This window comes from Lepisosteus platostomus, chromosome 3 (assembly GCF_059453375.1).
Source record: "Lepisosteus platostomus isolate fLepPlt1 chromosome 3, fLepPlt1.hap1, whole genome shotgun sequence".
NCBI lineage: Eukaryota > Metazoa > Chordata > Actinopteri > Semionotiformes > Lepisosteidae > Lepisosteus > Lepisosteus platostomus.
In genome coordinates this window covers 30,837,260-30,856,845 of record NC_142613.1, presented here as the reverse complement: position 1 = coordinate 30,856,845, position 19,586 = coordinate 30,837,260, and the positions used below count along the sequence as shown (strand labels likewise).

The following is a 19,586-nucleotide window of genomic DNA, read 5'->3' as shown; positions in this document are numbered from 1 at the left end:
TTGTTTCCTTCCGGGTCTATATACCGTTTGGAATTGAAATCTTTGCAAACTAAGACCCCATCGTGTAATTCTATCGTTTTTATCCATATTTTGTAACATCCATGTTAATGGCGCATGATCTGTGTATAATATAAATTGTCTTCCCAATAAATAATACTTCAAATAGTATAGGGCCCATTTGATTGCTAGACATTCTTTCTCTATCGTGGAATAGTGTTTTTCGGCCGGATTCAACTTACGGCTGATATACAGAATAGGATGCTCCAGTCCTTCAATCTCCTGCGACAGTATGGCTCCAATCCCAGTGTCTGAAGCATCAGTTTGTACCATGAAAGGCTTACTGAAGTCTGGTACCTGTAAGACGGGTTGAGAAGTGAGAGCTGCTTTTAAGTCTTGGAAAGCCCTCTCTTCCAAGTCGGTCCATTTTATTTTCTCCGGACAGCTCATCTTCGTCAGATCGTGTAGAGGGGCGGCCATGGCTGCAAACCCTGGGATGAAACGCCGATAGTAACTTGCCAGTCCCAAAAACGTTCGAATTTGCTTCTTGGTAGCTGGTTTGGGCTAGTTCTTGATTAATTGTACTTTCTGATCTTGGGGCATGATCAATCCTCTCCCGATCGTATAACCCAGGTAATTGGCTTCCCTAGCCCCCAGACAACATTTATTTGGGTTGGCCGTTAATCCTGCTGCTCGCAACGCTCCAGTTACTGCTGCCAGGTGTTGTAGATGTTGTTCCCAGGTCGAGCTGTGGATTACAACATCATCCAAGTAGGCGGCTGCAAAATCCCGATACGGTCTCAGAATTCGGTCCATCAATCTTTGAAATGTTGCAGGAGCGCCATGCAAACCGAAGGGTAGGAGCCTATACTGATATAGTCCTTCAGGTGTGGCAAAAGCGGTTTTGGCTTTATCTTCTTTGGCCAGCGGCACTTGCCAATATCCCTTCGTAAGATCAAGGGTGCTGATGTATCGAGCGTTACCTAATTGCTCGATTAGTTCATCTATACGGGGCATGGGGTATGCATCAAACCGCGAGATCTCATTTAACCTTTTGAAATTGTTGCAAAATCGGATAGTTCCATCCGGCTTGGGGATCAGAACTATCGGGCTAGCCCACTCACTATGGGATTCCTCGATTATTCCCATCTCCAGCATTTTACCCACCTCTTCTTTAATCAATTTCCTTTTGGCTTCTGGTACTCGATACGGGGGTAGCCTTACCTTTTTCCCCGGTTCCGTGACGATCTTATGTTGTATAAGGTGGGTTCGACCAGGTGTCCGGGAAAAAACATCTTTGTTTTGGGATAGGAATTCTTGTAGTTCCTGTTTTTGTGCCGGAGCCAGGTCTCCCACGGCTACCGCACCCGTTTCTTCTTCCAGAGGGTCTGGGGAAAAGTGGGTGAGCAGAACTTCGGAGCCATGCCATTTTTTCAGCAAATTGACGTGGTAGATTTGATGCTGCCGTCTTCTGTCATGTTGCTTGACCTTATAGTTGACTGGCCCCACCTTTTCCACCACTTCATAAGGTCCCTGCCAGGATGCCAAGAATTTACACTCTGGGGTTGGAACTAGCACCAGTACTCTGTCCCCAATCTGAAATTCCCTCGCAACTGCTCCCCTATTATAAATTTGTTGTTGTTGAGCCTGGGCTTTCTCCAGGTTTTCTTTCACTAAGGGAACAATAACATTTATTCTTTCTCTCATCTGTTCCACATGCTCAATGATAGTTTGTAAAGGGGAAGGTTGATGTTCCCACGATTCTTTGACCACGTCCAATAGGCCCCGTGGTTTCCGAGAGTATAATAATTCAAAGGGGGAAAATCCAGTCGAAGCCTGCGGTACTTCTCGAACCGCAAACATGAGATACGGGAGCAGCTGATCCCAATTTTTTCCATCCTTTTGCATCGTCTTCCTAAGCATGCTTTTCAGGGTCTTATTAAAACGTTCTACTAGACCATCGGTTTGAGGGTGATAAACAGAGGTTCGGATCTGCTGTATACCCAGTAGCTTACATAAGTCTCGCATGACTTTCGACATAAAAGGTGTTCCTTGATCAGTTAGGATCTCTTTAGGAATTCCGACTCGAGCGAACAGTTGTACTAGCTCCCTAGCTATGTTTTTGGCGGTGGCAGCTCTCAATGGAATGGCTTCGGGGTACCTGGTAGCATAGTCTACTATTACTAGAATATATTGGTGACCCTTGGTGGTTCTGATCAGGGGCCCCACCAAATCCATCCCAATCCTTTCGAAGGGGATTTCAATAATTGGGAGGGGAATTAAAGGGTTCCTATAATAAGGTTGTGGCGCACTTTTCTGACACTCGGGGCATTCCCGACAGTACTTCTCGATGGCCTTATAGATCCCTGGCCAAAAGAACCTAGAGAGGAGTCTCTCGGATGTCTTCTTTACCCCCAGGTGCCCACCCAGGAGGTGGCTATGGGCCAAGTTGAGGAGCTTCATCTGGTAGGGCCGGGGAATAAGGAGTTGTTCCACTTCTTCCTGTCCCTTCTGCTGCACTTGATAAAGGAGATTATTCTTTGTCATAAAATATGGGTAACTCACTGTGTTAGGATCAGTACACCACTCCCCATCAATTTTCCTGACATGTCCCCACGCATGTCTCAAGTTCCCATCTTCTAGTTGGGCCGTCCCAAACTTACCCCGACGTTCTGGGGGTTCCCAGTTCGGTAGTTCCATATTTCCAAACTCAACTCCAAGTTCAGTTCCGCCTTCTTGTGGGTCCGTCTCATCAGGGTCGTCGGTAGGGGCGTCACCACTGTCTTCCGGGCAGGGGATTGGTCTTGGCCTAGCTGATTGGATCGTGTTCCAAATCTGGAGGAAATGGGGACAGTCTCGTCCCAGTATGACAGGGTACGGCAACTGCTCAACCACTCCTGCCGTTGAGCGGTAGGTCCCCTGTTCTGTAGAGATGCTCGATTCGACCGTCTGATAGTCTTTGGTGTCCCCGTGAATGCAAGTAATAGGTATTCCGTCTGTTCTCGGAATCTCTAGTTCTCCCGGAAGTATTGTAGGGGTCACCAGGGTCACCGCACTGCCAGAGTCCAATAAGGCCTCGATGGGTTCTCCCCCTATCTCGATTTTCGTAAGATGGGGATCCTCGCGGGTCGGGACCCCCGCTGTAAGGTAGTTGCATAGGGCTTCATCTCTGGGGTCTACCTGCATGGGTTCGGACAGGCCGGGGCAATAGCTGGCTAAATGCCCTTCTTCCTGACAATTAAAACATCGCCGGGTTTCTTCCCATGGCCGGGGCCTTGAGTCAGACTTCCCCCGAAGGGTTTTTTTTAACTGTATAGGTTCCCAATAATCACTATACTTTATTGTCCGATACTTTATTTCAGTTTCCAGACTCTTGGGGCTTCTTCTCTCCTCCTTCCGAAAGTCCCCTTTTCTCTCCCTAATCAGGGCCTCTGTGGCATGGTGTCTGTCCACCCAGTCCACGGCTTGATCTAGGGTCTGGGGATCCCCTTCACTTACTTTCCATTTCAGGTGCACAGGCAGACTCCTCACGAAATGATCCAACACCACCCTTTCTACCACCTGTCCTGGGTTTAATTCTTCTGGCAGGAGCCATTTCTTTGCCAGATGTACCAGGTCAAACATCTGAGACCTCGTAGGCTTGTTCATCTGGTAGCTCCAATTGTGGAACCGGACTGCTCGTATTGCCATGGTTACCCCTAGTCTTGCCAATATTTCATTTTTCAGAGTCTCATAATTCTCTGCATCTTCTTCTTTTAAATCATAATATGCCTTTTGGGCTTCTCCAATTAAATAAGGGGCTACTCTCCCAGCCCATTGCTCTTTGGGCCATGCATTTCGAGCTGCAGTTCTTTCAAAGGTGGTTAAATACGCTTCCACATCATCAAGCTCAGTCATCTTTTCTAGCGTAATTTGTTCCTCCAGAGCAGTGCCTCTCCCCGCTACCTGCCGGATTTCTTCCCTTAACCTGTACAATTCTGCGCGTATTAATTTTTGCTCCTCTATAATTCGTTCGTTGGTTTCTTTTTGGATTTGGTTCGCCTCCAGTTGCGCTTCGATAGCTTCTCGTTGTCCTTTTAATGCCTGGAATTGGGCGAGGGTGGCCTGGGACAACTGCTGTATTAATTCTTCCATAGCGTTTCTTCACACGCGCAAAGCGAAACCCGCACACACACACAAAAAAAAACTTGCTCTCTTTGATTCTCAAACCCGAGCGGGAGTTGCCCGCATCCTCCACCAATTGTGGTGTCTCCGGGAGATAGTTTATGTAAATGAAGTTAGTACTTATACCACACTTTTCTGTCCTCAGATCCGTGGCGTTTCTTTCAATAACTGCCTTCCTAATACAGTCCGTAATCCATTCCCTTAGTCCTGATCCGTTCCGAGTTCCACAAGTTCGTAATAAAGCCAATCCGCGTTGTATCCTTAACCAGTGTCCGTAATCCAAAATCATAAACCTTTCTCCTTGCAGTAGTCCGTTATTCCTTAATCATGCACCTCTTTCCACTCTTTTCCTCCAAAACGCATTCACCTTACCGGCTTCCGCCCTGTTCACTTCCTCCGGGGCACTTATATTTCGGCTCCTGATCTGGCTCAGCTGTGTCTCGTTGTTTCTCAGGGTAGACCCTTTCCATTTCCTGGTCAGCTGATTCCTTTTGGCCGCCATCTTGCTAAGGTCCATATTTAGTATTTTCAGTGTTTTGTTCCTGAAATACCCGTTAGAGATGACCCTTCCCCGGGTCCTCTTACATCTATTACTGGACTGGCTGCCGCCATTTTGACTTTGTGACTACTATTGGCCCACATCAAAGCCAGAATGGCCACTTTGTTCAGAAGTTTCCCAGGGTCCTCTCAGGTGAGTTCTCCTTTCAGGGATGTAGACTCCCTCACAGGGTCTTATATATGCTAACAAAATAGTGTCAGTTTTCTAACGCATAATAATGTAGGCTACAGTATAATGATACTCAAACATGCAAGTTGTGTTTTGGTGACTAAAATTGTTCTTTAAGTGAAGTCTGTGGTAAAAACTTATTGTCCACGTCAGTTTAATTAATACTTAGTCCAGCAGATCCTCATGATTTTATAGAACTTTATGTACTATGCAGTGTACTCTGTCGTGGAATGTGTTTTATGAGCAACTAATGTAATGATGTGAGTCCCATACAAGCTGGTGACTGCTTTCTTTTTTTCCCCATCAGTTTTTAGGGTCTACATTTTTCCAGACAGGAAAATACTGCATCATTGCTCTGCTTTTCAGTTCTGTGTGTCCCATGTACATTTTAGGTGCTTGTGAAACTTTAGTCTTTTACGTGTCTGTCAAGTGTATGTAGTGCATCCTTAAATACTGTATCATGGAGCCAGATTTCTTCTTTTCCTTATTACTTGTATCATAACAAATGTCAATGCCTGTTTATGTTTTGTAGCCTTTCATTGTGGTTTAGGGATTTCCTTTTTTTAACCTTTCTTTTTATTACTATGTGAATCGCTGAACATTTTCATTTATTTTTTTAGAAAGTGGTTGGAGATGACTTGCTGTTATTTGACTGTCAGCTAAAGGTTTTTTGAGTAAATATTTCTGGGCAGTGTAATCATCTGATAAAAAGTCTGGGGCATTTTTTTTTCTCATTTTTTCAAATATTGAAATTTCACTCAGAGTGCATTAGAGTCTGAATTGTTTTTTTATTTTAATGCAAGTGACATGGCTTGGCCTTAGTTGAAAGTGTTGCAGGAAAAGCACCTACTATGACATGCTTTTCAAAGACCAGGTCTGGATCTGTAAACAGGTGAATCAGATTATTGAATGTTGTTAAAGGTTGTTCTGCAACAAATGATTCACAACTCAGGAATTGTTGTCAAATAGCTACACAGAACATTATTCAAGCAAATATGGAGGTTTTAAAACATAGCAGAATTGTATATGGCATTGCATATGTGTTTTCTCATTTTAAAAAGTAATTGTCTTTTATTGTATTCTCCTCTGAATTTTAACAGATGTACAAAGCAAGTGCAAGTATATGAAAAAACTATGATAAAACAACCATGTGTCACGAAAGCTTTTTTTTCAAACCATCACAAATTTATTTCAAAGGGACAGATCAGAGCTTTCCTTTGGGCAGTGTCGAATGATTACTGAATAAATCTGGAATCTGTGGGAATTACAGACTTTGGGGAATAAATCTTTCAGGTAGACATACAGGTTTTTTTAAACAGTATTGGTTCAATGTGGATGAAGGGATTAGAAAATCAGAGTAACTGGCATTTTCATAGATCACAAATTGCTTGCTGGACAACACAGTGGTTATGCATTGTTCTGTCAGATGCTGTGGTATATGAATCTGGGGTTACTTTTTTCCCTTTAATTAAAACTAAACAAGATGTGAAAATTGGTAACTATACCAAAAGTGCCAAATTTGTCATTGCGATTCAATGGTGGAAGGGAACAGGACAGGAGGATCACCAGCAGGCAGGCTCTGCCACTTTGCATGTCATTTTTAACATCTTTCAGAGTGTATTAGGGTTGCTTTTTATCTCAGGATCTTGACAAACAACCTGGACCACAAGTGACTTAACATAAAACAGTCATGGATTAGAAACCTTCCCTGGAGCCATTTCATGAGAAAGTTGTATATTCTACTACTACTTTCCAAATTACTTGTGTAACCTTATGTTGGGAATTGCTTTCCTTTGGAATGGACAGAAAGTACTTATACAGCGCAAGGATGTCTTCTCATTTCAAATTAAACAAGAATGAATGATCAGGGTCTTTGTAACATTTTAATATTTTGAACAAATATTGAGAAAACAAAACATCAGAAGACACCTGTTTCATCTATTGGATTTAATTTGCTGGAGAATCTGAAAACGGTGCCAATGGAGTCATAATTCAGTTTGTGAAACCAATTCCCCCTTTTCTAAATTAAAGTAAAAATGAAATTGTAAAATAAACATTAGAAGTTATATTTGAAGAGCAAAACAGAGATATATCTCATTCTTAAAACCTGTATTTCTTATGCAATTTTGCACAATAGGAGATGGTATGTTACTAGAAGCTCAGAGTATTCTGTTTTTACTCCATATCTTGCATATCTTTTTTTATTTTGATATTAAAGCACTATGCACTATTTTCTGGTGTAATTTTTGCTTTTCTTCTGGCTGCCAAATGGAACCAAGGAAATAAAACCATGGACAATGCACTGCTGTACTGTAGCACCAGCAGTATTACAGGCCAGACATTCACAATTATATCCAGGCTTGTACTGTAAAGAAACCTTGCAGGAAGAAAAGGGCTCATAGAGTTTTCATGCAGGATTATGAATGCAGAATCTGTGAAATGGTAGGGTAATGTATTTTATTTTTTTGCTTTGTTACAGCCATCAGACCCAGACGACCTGCTGGGACCATCCAAAGATGACAGAGCTGTTCCAGTCTTTAGGTATGAAAACTTGCCTTTTCGTTAACATGGCTGCAAGCCAGCTCCTCTGTCTCATGTAAATAAGGTAGTTTTTTCAAGAGAATAGCTGGTTTACTGTACTCTTCCAACAGTAGCTGGCAGCCTGAATGGGATGACATTTTGCAATAGCAACAGTAGAAAGCTCATTTTCTGATTTTTATGCATGTCCAAAGACCGATCTTGCCTACTAAATGTGAAATATCTTAATTAATTTTACCTACTGTAGGTCTGAAATAGGGCTTATGACCTCAGCTAGAGTTCTGAGATCTTCCAGGCATGTTTTATTTTAAAACAGCTGAACCCTTTAAGATTTCTAAGGAATCTGATATTCCAGGAAGATTGTTTCACAATGTTCATTGTTCGCATTGCCATATTCATCTTATTATAATCCATGCTTAATGCTTTTAACTAACCAGCAGTCTTTTTAGATTTGTATTTAGTATTGCTTATACTTCATGTTTAGAGCTCATTTTCATTTAGAAGTTTTAGTGAATTATTATGTATTTGTGAATGGACAAGAGAATATGAACAAATTATTCAGAACTGTTGAGTCAGTATCTCAATTTGAGCAACATTTAACTCATCCTATTTTCATAATTCTTCGGTTTTTCTTAAAAATACTGTCGTTTTGATTTTTTGGGGAAACCTAGAAGCTAGTGGTTATAATTGCAACTGTATTTTGTGACCTTTGCTTAGTAAGCCTTGTTACTTCATTTGTCTGGTGTTTAACCTTTTCAAAAGCTACAGTCTGACCCCTTATGATAAGAAACACATTCCTTCAATCCATAATCTACATTTCATTGCAATCCAAAGCTCTGTTCAGAGAGAATCAGAGCCACAACAGTTTCCTTCTCAGGGTTAATAAGCTTTGGCATTATGGTCTTAGCAGATGGGCCTAATGAGGAGCACTTTCTTTTATGTGAACGTTTACTGCCAGGTGGTCATTTTAGCTCACTAGCTCTATTGAAAAAAGGAATAATTTAATGAATGAGTGTGATTTTCAAGATAATAGGTCTGATAATAATGCCAAGTGAAATGCCGAGAAAAATTATGCAACTGAGACAGTGCCAGTTTTGTTTCTTTTGCTTTTTATATTAGGAAGGCACTTGGCAAGATTACAGTATGTCTAATTGTTCAGGTGCCTTTAGGAAGCTGGACACAGTCAAGAAATCCCTCTGCCACATTTTGTGTGCTTGCTAATTTCAATAAAAATATAATAATATTAATACACAACATCTTTTAAAATGATGGTGTAACACCATTACTTGTTTCTATTGAAGTTTTTGTGGATTCTTTTGTGCTTCTTTCCATGGGGAGAACATTTTAAAGGAGTTGTATTCATACAGTATTTAATTGTCTTATTGATCAGATCAGTATCTCCTCTTTAGTAAAATAGTTTGAGACAATCTGCTTTATTTAGAAACATTTAGACACCAAATAATCCAGATGGGATATTAGTAGATGAGCCTTGAAATAATACCTCAGCAATTTAAATATTTGTTGAAAAATGGTGAAACGTTTTTATGATATAGAGTAACATTTATCCATTACCATAATATGCAACCTTAAGATACACCAAACATATAGCTAATATCATACGTTGATTTACGAATTATTTAGGGAAACAGTTGGTTTCTGAGGTTTCACTGCCTCAATAACTGGATAAATAGTTAAAAAATTGGATAATGATAATAGAAATGATAAAAGGTATGCTTTAATATGATGTTAACAAGGATTTTGGTTGTATATTACATGCTGTACAATACAGCCATAGGTCAGGTGGAAGGACTTAGTGCCTTATTCTGAATCACTTCTATGATGGCAAGCCCTGTCAGGCAACAGTGAAAGGGACAATTTAGAATAGACAAAGTTCTCTATCTTCTGTCTCTTTTGGGGGTTTTCTGTTTGGTTCTCATTGTATGGTATTTGCCTTGATTAAGAGGACTGTATATATGTATATGTATATTTTTAGGCTACTTTCTGTTATGTTCCTTCTCAAAAACCCCTTGCCCTTGATTTATATTTAAAAGTATACTGTATAACTGTATTTTTCCTCTTGCAGCTGATTTGAACAATGTGCGGTTCTCTGCCTACCGGACAGCCATGAAGATTCGCAGACTACAGAAAGCACTCTGCTGTAAGTGTCTGTTGAAACCCTTTCTTTTGTGACCAGATACCAGTAGGCTCTGTGTCCATCCAAGAAACAATAAGTTGTTACTGTAATATCTCTAACTTTAGTTTAGTTTGCCCTGGATGTGAAGTTTGGCATTGTGTTATCATAAAAGAAAGCTCTTCTCATTACCTTTTTAAAGAAAAAGTATAAGCATATTAAATGGAAGTTTGTTGCGATACCATTTTTTGTAATAACTTTCAACAACAAATTAGCCTTAACTGAGATGTTTATACCTGCAACCAAATTAGAGCACAAGTTATACTGCTGTTTCTTATTTTCCCTCAGTCATGGTTGTCTCATCCAAAAAATACTTGGAAAATGATTAGAGATCTATAGTGGTGTTTTATATGGGGTATAGAGTATGGTGGTTACAAAGGGTTGAATGTTTTAGAATGAAAATTTGTGTAAATTAGTACTCCTAGTACAAAGAGAAGAACAAGGAGCCCAGAGCAAAGATAAAAATGTTATTTTTTTATTTTTCTGTCAACTGTAATGTTGTCACATCTGTATTCAGATCATATTTCTACTTTTGTTGCAAAGACTGGTATTTGCCAGACAGGGTGCCCAAAGCTGTAAAATATTACAGATGACAGCATCTGAAGATTAGAAAAGTAATTTCTGCGCTAATGAGGTATTTTTTTGCCAGATTGTAATTGAACAGGTGTTAATATCACAGAAAGGTCTATGCTGCTGTGTGCTTTTATTTTTACTTTGTCAGTTATTATTTGTCAGCCTTATGGTTTTTACATGTTGAATAGCATTCTTTATTTTATTTGTTTAAAAGTTTTTTTTTCTGCAAGTTAGCAGTTTTAACATTAACAGAAGGTCTCTGAAAGTAGGATCAGACACTGAAGCCTCCATTCTCCCTTGTTAATTACTGTCTGTCACCTTTCCATGTTTACTGGAAAATAATTCTTTAGACTTTCTAAGTACTTTTAATTGTGTAAGACATCTTCCATACTGGTAATACTCAAAGAATTAAAAAAGACATGGGTACTTTCTATATAAGGAAACAAATTTACATTTAGGAGAAGAAAAATAGTTCAAGGATCTTATATTTACTGAGCAATAATAGTGGCAGTTTACAGTGAAGAAATGTTATAGTGCTGAGGGAGGGGACAGAATGAGTTTAGTCAGATCATTGTCAGGAAAAGGGTCAATGTGGATGGTTGTAGACATGTTACAAGGGATTTTTTCAGACTTTCTCTCATGTTGAAGGAAACTGTCTGTCATGGTATCTGTAAAGAGCTTAAGTGCAATGGTCAATTCATCTAAATTAAAGAAGAACAAAATTCATGATTAGTGTTTCCTAGAGTGCAAGACAGTGGTAATAGAAATGATAAAAGGTTTGAAAATTAAAATTTTAAGTTTGTGAAGCACATTCCGGTAGTAACCCTTAATGTTTTTTAATACTTTTGAATGACTTGTCCAATCAGAGCTGTTGTCTCACTGATCATATGATCGTAATGATGCATGGAATTTTTAAGTTGTTTTATAACACACAACAAAGTAGTTGGAAGTAACAAATGATCCAAGAGCCCTTTTGCAGTCAAACTAACCCCATTTCATTTGACAATTAACCTGAATCACAACTGAGCAAAACTTATACTGGAGACAAGGAACCTGATTTATGTACTGTATACTCTGACGATACTCAAATTTACATTCATACCAAACCTGACACTGATGTGGCTGTCTCTATTCTATCTAATTGCATCTCTGACATAAAAATTTGGATGACTCAAAACTTCCTTCATCTTAACTGCGACAAGACTGAAGTCATGCTTATTGGCACCCCCCATCAACTTCGTAAAGCCAGTCCTGTAACCCTATCTGTAGATGGTTCTATACTTGAGCTTCAATCAAAATTGAAAAGCCTTGGGGTTATATTCGATTCTGGCTTAACATTCGACCCACATGTGCAGCATACTGTCAAAACATCTTTTTTTTCACCTTAGAAATATCGCTAGACTGTGCCCTATGCTATCATTAACTGTGGCTGAAAAGCTGATCAACACATTTGTGTTCTCTCAAATTGACTACTGTAATGCGCTACTCTCTGGGGTATCTAAATCTACTCTGAACAAACTGCAGTATGTCCACAATTCAGCAGCCAGAATCATGACCAGGTCTAGTGCAAGCGTACACATTACTCCTATCCTGGAGTCCTTGCACTGGCTTCCGGTCAAATTCCGTGTAGACTTTAAAATCCTCATGCTCACCTATACGGCTCTGTATGGCTTGGCACCTCAGTACCTGTCTGAACTATTATCGTCCTACTCCCCACCTCGCAACCTTCGCTCTTCTAATTCTGCCCTCCTTACTGTCCCCCAAGCCCATCTACATTGTATGGGTGACAGGGCCTTCTCCTGTTATGCCCTCAAGCTCTGGAACTCTCTCCCCAAGGATATCAGAGAGTCACCTTCCCTAAACTCCTTCAAATCCAGACTCAAAACCCTCTTCTTCAGAAAGTCTTTACTTAACTGGTTCCATTCTTCACTCCTCTGCTTTCTTAGTACCACCATCCACGGTCTCCTCTATATATTGTAATTGTGTTTTATCTTGTGTATTGTTCTTATTTATTGTTGTTGTCATCCTGTAAAGCACTTTGAGAAGCCACCTTTAAAGGCGCTATATAAAATAAAGTTTATTATTATTATTGTATATTCTAAGTGAAAAAGAAAATACCACCAACAAAGTTGGCAAGCTACTAGCTATAAAATAGTAAATTTGCATTGTTAATTTGACAGCTTTTAAATGTGCAAATTAGACAGTTAATCCTTGAAAATGTGCAAAGAAAAACATATTTTGATTAAGGAATAATTGGATGCGATGGTCATGTAGAAACATTTTTTTTTATATAATAGAAAGCATATAGGGTGTTTCAAGCACATAGACTACCCTAGACTGATATGAGAAGCAGAGGACAGCTGCTGTATGACGGGCTCAGACATCACTTTATTGTGAAGAGATCACACTATACTGATGGAAAAAAGAAACACACCATTTTCTGGAATGAGAATACTATAGTTCTAGCTTATGTACTTTCACAAAAAGTTGTCAATTTGTTTTAAGCCCTCTGACCAGCAATACAGCTTGTGCAGTGAGGCATTGCAACTTACCAGTCCCACGAAAGCTTGTTAGGTGCACTTTTACCCAACGAGGTCCAGGTGGAACAATGCCTGATCAAGTCACCTTTAAAAATGCCTTAATTCAAAGCTTAGGTCACTGCAAGAAAAAGGCCACACTTAGTCAGTTTTCTGTGCATTCCATAATTCCTCGAATGTCACCAGATGCAAGGGAGAGGGCCATTGGCATGCTGCAGGCAGGCATGTCATGTGCCAGCATTGCCAGACACCAAGGGTAAGCTGCTCCACTGTGTCCTACAGCAGAGAAGGTTTCAGCAGACCGGCAGGACAGCTGACCGTCCCAAGATCCGGTTGCCCTCAAGTGACTACACCAGAGCAGGACCGACACATCAGACTGGTCCATCTGAGAGATCATTTCAGATCTGCCACCCATACTGCTGCTGAAACTGCCGGCAGACACAAATCAAATCAGTTTATTTATCAAATGCACAACAATACAGCGTGCAGCAGTAGTTGCTGGCAATGAAATGTCTTTTCCGTGAGCTCACAAAAATCACAAGAATCACAGAAATCATAAAAATCACAAAATTGAGGTTATGAAAATAAGGTTACATAATAATAGATGTAATAGAAATTGAATAAAACTCAATATGAGTAGAGCTGCTATGTGTCCATGGTGTATGCAATATATACTAGTAGTGCAGTTATGCTGAATACAGTGAAAACTCTCTGTCCATGTAGCCATTACAGGTGATTTGCTAAAGGAGCTGCAGGTTGGCTATTTAGCAGTCTTATTGGCTGGAGGTAGAAGCTGTTCCGTAGTCTGTTGGACTTGGACCAACTGCTTTTGTACCGTTTACCAGACGGTAGGAGGGAAAACAGTTTGTGACTGGGATGACTGGGGTCCTTGAGAATGGACTTGGCCTTCTTCAGACATCTAGCTGAGTAGATATCCTGGATGTTTGGTAGCTCACAGCCAGTAATGAGCTGTGCTGACTTCACTACCCTCTGCAGTACTTTGCGATCCCGGGCAGAGCAGTTCCCATACCAGGCAGTGGCGCAACCAGTCAGGAAGCTCTCAATAGTGCACCTGTAGAAGTTGGCCTGGATATCTGATGGCATGCCAAACCTCTTTAGCCTACGGAGAAAGAATAGGCGCTGCCGTGCTGTTTTGACCACGGTGTTGGTGTGGTGGGTCCAGGTTAACTCCTCTGAGATGTTAACTCCCAGGAACTTAAAACTGCTGACCCTCTCCACTGCATTCCCACTGATGTAGATAGGTGTGTGATTTCCTCCCTGGTGTTTTCTATAGTCCACAATCATCTCCTTAGTCTTACTGATGTTCAGAGAGAGGTTGTTCTCCTGGCACCATGCTGCCAGGGTTTCAGCCTCCTCCCTGTACGCAGACTCTTCACCATCTGTGATCATCTGTGATGACTGTTGTATCGTCCACAAACTTCATGATGGAGTTTGAGTTATGACTGGCGACACAATCATGAGTAAATAAGGAGTAGAGGACAGGGCTAAGCACATAGCCTTGAGGGGCTCCAGTGTTTAGAGTCAGGGTAGAGGATATGTTGGTGCCCACCCAGGATCCAGTTACAGAGGGAGGTGTTCAGTCCCAGGTCCTGGAGCTTGATGACAAGCTTTGAGGGCACTATGGTATTGAATGCTGAGCTGTAATCAACAAACAGCATTCTCTCATATGTTCCTTTCTTATCCAGGTGTGAGAGGGCAGTATGAAGGGCAGTGGCAACAGCATCTTCTGTTGACCTGTTCTGGCGATACGCAAATTGCAGTGGGTCTAGGGTGTAAGGCAGTGAGGAGGTGATGTATGCTTTGACCAACCGCTCGAAGCACTTCATGATAACTGATGTGAGTGCAACAGGGTGGTAGGTATTTAGGCAGCTGACTCTGGGTTTCTTAGGAACGGGAACAATGGTGGTTTTCTTAAAGCAGGAAGGAACTATGGACTGAGCTAGAGAGAGATTGAATATGTCCGAGAAGACATCTGGCAGCTGGTCCGCACATGCCTTCAGAACGCGGCCAGGGATAGCATCAGGGCCAGGAGCCTTGCGTGGATTGGTCTTTTTAAAAACTTTACACACATCCGCTCTGGATATGATCAGTGGGTTTCCGTCTTGGATTTCTGGAATCTTCCTGACTGGATCTGCGTTACTGACCTCAAACCGAGCATAGAATGAATTTAGCTCATCATGAAGAGAGGCAGACTGCTGTGCGACATAGCTGGGTTGCGTTTTGTAGTCTGTAATGGTGCGTATACCAATCCACATGTTACGTGTGTTGCAGCCGTGATAATATGACTCTAATTTTACTCTGTAGTTGTATTTAGCTATTTTGATAGCTTTCCTGAGGTTGTATCTGGATTTTTTGTATTTATCCATATCGCCAGAATTGAAAGCAGCTGTCCTAGCTTTCAGTTTGGCGCGTATTTTGCCATTTACCCACAGTTTCGGATTCGGATATGTGCAAACAGTAATCCTGGGAACCACGTCTTCAGTGCATTTACTGATGTAGCCAGTAACATAGTCCATATACAGATTGATATTATTTTCGGCAGCTGCGCGGAAGATCTGCCAGTCAGTGGCAGCAAAACAGTGATTTAGTATAAAATCTCATTCATCTGACCAACGTTGAATGGTTCTTAACACAATGCCCACATCAGTGACAGGACAGTGAGGCTCCATGCTGCTGGCCTTAGAGCAAGACAACCTGTCAGAGGCCCTCTGCTCACACCTCCTAGACGTCACACCCGACTGGCTTGGTCCAGACAGAGGCTGGGATGGACTCGTCAGCAGTGGCATCAGGTCCTCTTCAAGGATGAGTCACTCTTCAGCCTGTTCCACACAGACAGGAGGGCCAGAGTGTGTAGGAGGTGTTTTGCGTTTTTTTTTTCCTTTAGTATACGGTATATACAGTACTTGGATTCATTAGAATCCTTCCAGACCAATTTTCATTAATAGTGTTTGGAGGAGCTTTTTGGGTGGTATTTCCTCCACTTCTTTGAGATGTGTTTTATTCCTTTTTTCTTTAAAAAACCTGTGAAAGCCTTTTTAAAAGCCTTGTTAAGAGTATAGTAAAGTTTTAAACCGATGTACTTGTGATCTTAGAGGCAATAGGTTGATAAATGAGCAATATTGTTGTAAGCTGAAAGCTAGAGAATTAAAACCTTTGGGAAAAAAACCTTAACCCTGTGGTTTTGTAAGACTGCTACTGAAAAAGGTGTACCTAATACCTCTTTATCACAAATAGTTTACAATATTGATATTGTACTAGCTGACTTATTTGAATGTTAGCAAACATAAATTAGCATATTGACTGTGTAGTTATGTGGGTCACTGTAAAGAAATGTCGGTTTTCTTTTGAATTATTGGCAAAACATAATCAGTATTAAATCAACATGGATGACATTTTACCTTATGCATGATGTAGTTCTGAGGAAAACTGAAATTATCATCTTTCCTGGAGCTGGACATAGTTTTAGATGGTGGTTAGAGAGGGAAAGTGAAAAACAAACTTTATATACAGTAGGTGTGTGTAGAGATTGTTGCAAACTTAAGTACAGTTAAAGCCTTTTAGAATATTTAGTTTATCAAAACTGACACTTTCTAGGTTGAGTTAAGGATTCAGTAAACAGAAGAGATACCATTGCCATTGCACGTTTAATAAACAGCCTCATAATATTTTATGGTCAGACAAGACAAAATTGTAACTCTTTGGTCTAGATGCAAAGTGTTACATTTGATCCAAACCCTACACAGAGCATCACCCAGGCAAACTCCATTCTTAGTGCCAAGTATGGTGGTTTATTTCAATTTTTAATTATTTACTGAATCTCCCTGATCTATTGTGGTTACAGGGTGCCTATATTTAGTATGTCTACAACAGTTTCTACACCCTAATTTTATTTTTTAACTACTTTGAGTAATATGTGGACTTTCTCTGACATTATTTTGATGTCACTGTTAAATTCTCTTTTTGGCCAAATCCTGTCACCACTTCAAATCCCATACAATGATGCATAAGCATGAATTAATAATCAAGTTTCTCAGTGTAACAGCAACATGAGCAAGTGATATAACCTTCAATGCAATATACCGTGCAATAGTATTTCAGCTTACTGCACTGTGAATTCCAGATGAATTTGCCTCTGTTGCTCTTTATCAGCCTCTCCATGCTGGGGTGAGAGCTGGACGAGTGTGGCACAGTGCCATTGTTCACATAGATATTACTAAATTTCATGGTCCCTGTATAAGAATCATTTCATAATTTAACTTCTGTGGCCGTTACCAGCTACCTGCTGCTCCATTGTTATTTCCACTTGGATGAAATATTTATCGGCCAAATGAAAATGCACAAAATTGATAGCTCAGTCATAAAATATTGTATAATATGATAGCAAAATTGAGTTTTTATTAATGAAAGATACAGTACATCTTGGCCATCTGTGACACAGGGAGTCAGTACAGTAGTTTACCATATTCATCTACATTGTTTCCTGAGTGATTCCTTCTGAGTGGTCTCTGTTTACTGTTCTGAAATTCTCTGTTGCTTTGTTATTCCAACCTGGATTAAATTTGATCACTGGTTTTCATGTATTTATTACTGTATGTCCTGTACCTGACCATAGTTAAAATGAAATGAAAGGAAGATATCTAATCTCTATCTGTTTTCTGTTTTTATTTATTTTCAAAAATGTTTATTTAAAAGTGCTTGTGCTAGTTATGAAAACTGAATACTGGACTCTGGTAGAAAAAGTCCATTAATGTCTATCTGACTAAGTGGAAATAATCTTAATTTTAGTAGAACTAAACCATAGATTAAAATAAACAGGTAGAGATTTTCTTTGTTCATATGTCAGTCTCTGCAGCAGTCTGCCTTGATGTCCTTTTCACTTTGGTCCCTTTCATTCATATATAGTTTGAGACTGGTGTCATTTGTCAGGCTAGTTTCTGTAATCAAGAGAAAAAGAGCACAGTACCTTTGTTGCCATCAGTCAGCTTTCAGCTTACTCTTTAATTCTGTAGCTCCTACTGTACATCAGGAATTTCTATGTAAACATTCAGTGGTCTGCTTTTGACTTTAATTTACTCAGAAAAATCACTTCCACCGAATGGATTCCTTTGATTGTGTAAAGTTATTTCTGTACTTCAGATCAGAACATCAGTAGACTTGTCATTTCCTTTGTATTTTCTTTAAGGGAGTGTACAGAAATAGCACAGATGGACAACAGAGATGTCCATGCTTCAGTAGTTTGTATCTGCTGCCATCTTGATTTTTTAAATGGGCATGTAAAAAAAGAACTTGAAAATAGTAAGCCATTTGACTATATAATGTTCTTTCCTATTAATTTAATTTGTGCTATAATTCCTTCTACGTGTAGACATACTGTATATTCACATTCTTAGACAAAAGGTTAAATTATTTTCAAATATTTTTTCACATTAATAATGATAAACTTTATTTTATATAGCACCTTTTAAAGTGGCTTCTCAAAGCACTTTACAGTAAGAGAAAAAAAGCACACAAAGAGAGTAGACAGCAGAAGTAATACAATTACAGCAAGGTTTTGGAATGCAGCATGAATGTAAAGAACCTGACATATAACCAATTAAATAAAAGGCTTTCTGAAAAAGAAGGTTTTGAGTCTTGATATGAAAGTGTCACCCATAGATAGGCTTGGGAAACAGACAGGACACCAGAATTAGATGAAAAATGGTTGCGAGGTGGGTAGTAGGAAGATAGTACATTAGACAGGTACTGAGGTGCCAAGCCATGTAAAGTCTTCCAAGTGAGAATGAGAATTTTGAAATGGACACAAAACCTGATAGGAATCCAGTGGAAAGACTCCAGGATAGGAGTAATGTGATCGCTTGCACATGACCTGGTCAGGATTCTGGGTGCTGAATTCTTGTCATATTGAATTTTTTTCAGTGTAGATTTAGATACCCCAGAGAGTATGGAATTAGAGTAATTCTAGAAAAGACAAATGTGTTGACAAACTTTTCAGCTGCAGTTAATGACAACATAGAACATAATCTGGTGATATTTCTGATGTAGAAGAATTATGGTTTTACAATATTTTGCATATTTTGGTCAAATGTCAAGCCTGGGACAAAAATCACTCCCAACTTCTTTATATTGAAATTCAGGTTCAAAGATAAGGTGACTGCATTAGCTTTACATAGTTGATGGGAGGTGCTGAGAAGCATGACTTCCGTCTTGTCATGGTTTAAATGAAGAAACTTTGAGTCATCAAGGTTTTTATGTCAGAGATACGATTAGTGCAGACAGCCACTTCAGTGTCAGGTTGAGTATCATCAGTACAGGAATGACAATTTATACCATTTGATCTAAAAACCTAGCCAAGTGGGAACATGTAAATGCTGAATAGTAGGGGTCTCAGTTTTGAGCCCTGAGGATCACTAGAGTTAACAAACCCAACTTCAGAACTGAAACTGCCAAAAGAGACAAAGTGTTGCAATCAGTAAGTTAAGAGTTGAACCATTAAAGTCAGAAGTCAGAAACTCCAAACACAGCCTCAAGATGAGAGAAAGTGTGATGTTATGGTTAACAAAAGCAGATCTAAGAGAATAAGGCTAGAAAGAGAACCAATCAGAAGCCAAAGGAAGATCATTATCTGTGCAGTTTCTCTGCTGTGTAATTGTCTGAAACCAGATTGGAAGGGTTTGAAGAGGTTATTTGCCAGGAGATGGTTATTTAATTGGATTATAAGGGAATGTTCCAAAATATTTGGAAGAGATGGTAGGTTGGATATAGGGCAAAAATTGCTTAGGAAGTCTAGAGCCATTTTGGCATAGGGGTAACTAGCTTTTTTAAAGGCCATTGGTACCAC

At 39.9% G+C, this 19,586-nt stretch overlaps 1 protein-coding gene across 8 annotated transcripts in view; it reads left to right on the top strand.

Annotated features, from left to right (window-relative positions):
- The window catches only part of utrn (utrophin), a 310,852-nt gene that overhangs the window by 231,875 nt on the left and 59,391 nt on the right, over positions 1-19,586 (top strand). For all 8 annotated transcript variants that reach the window (XM_088625185.1, XM_088625187.1, XM_088625188.1 and 5 more), the window contains 2 exons: positions 7,368-7,429; positions 9,510-9,584. In XM_088625185.1, the coding sequence (XP_088481311.1) occupies positions 7,368-7,429; positions 9,510-9,584 (137 nt within the window). The remainder of the gene's footprint in view (positions 1-7,367; positions 7,430-9,509; positions 9,585-19,586) is intronic.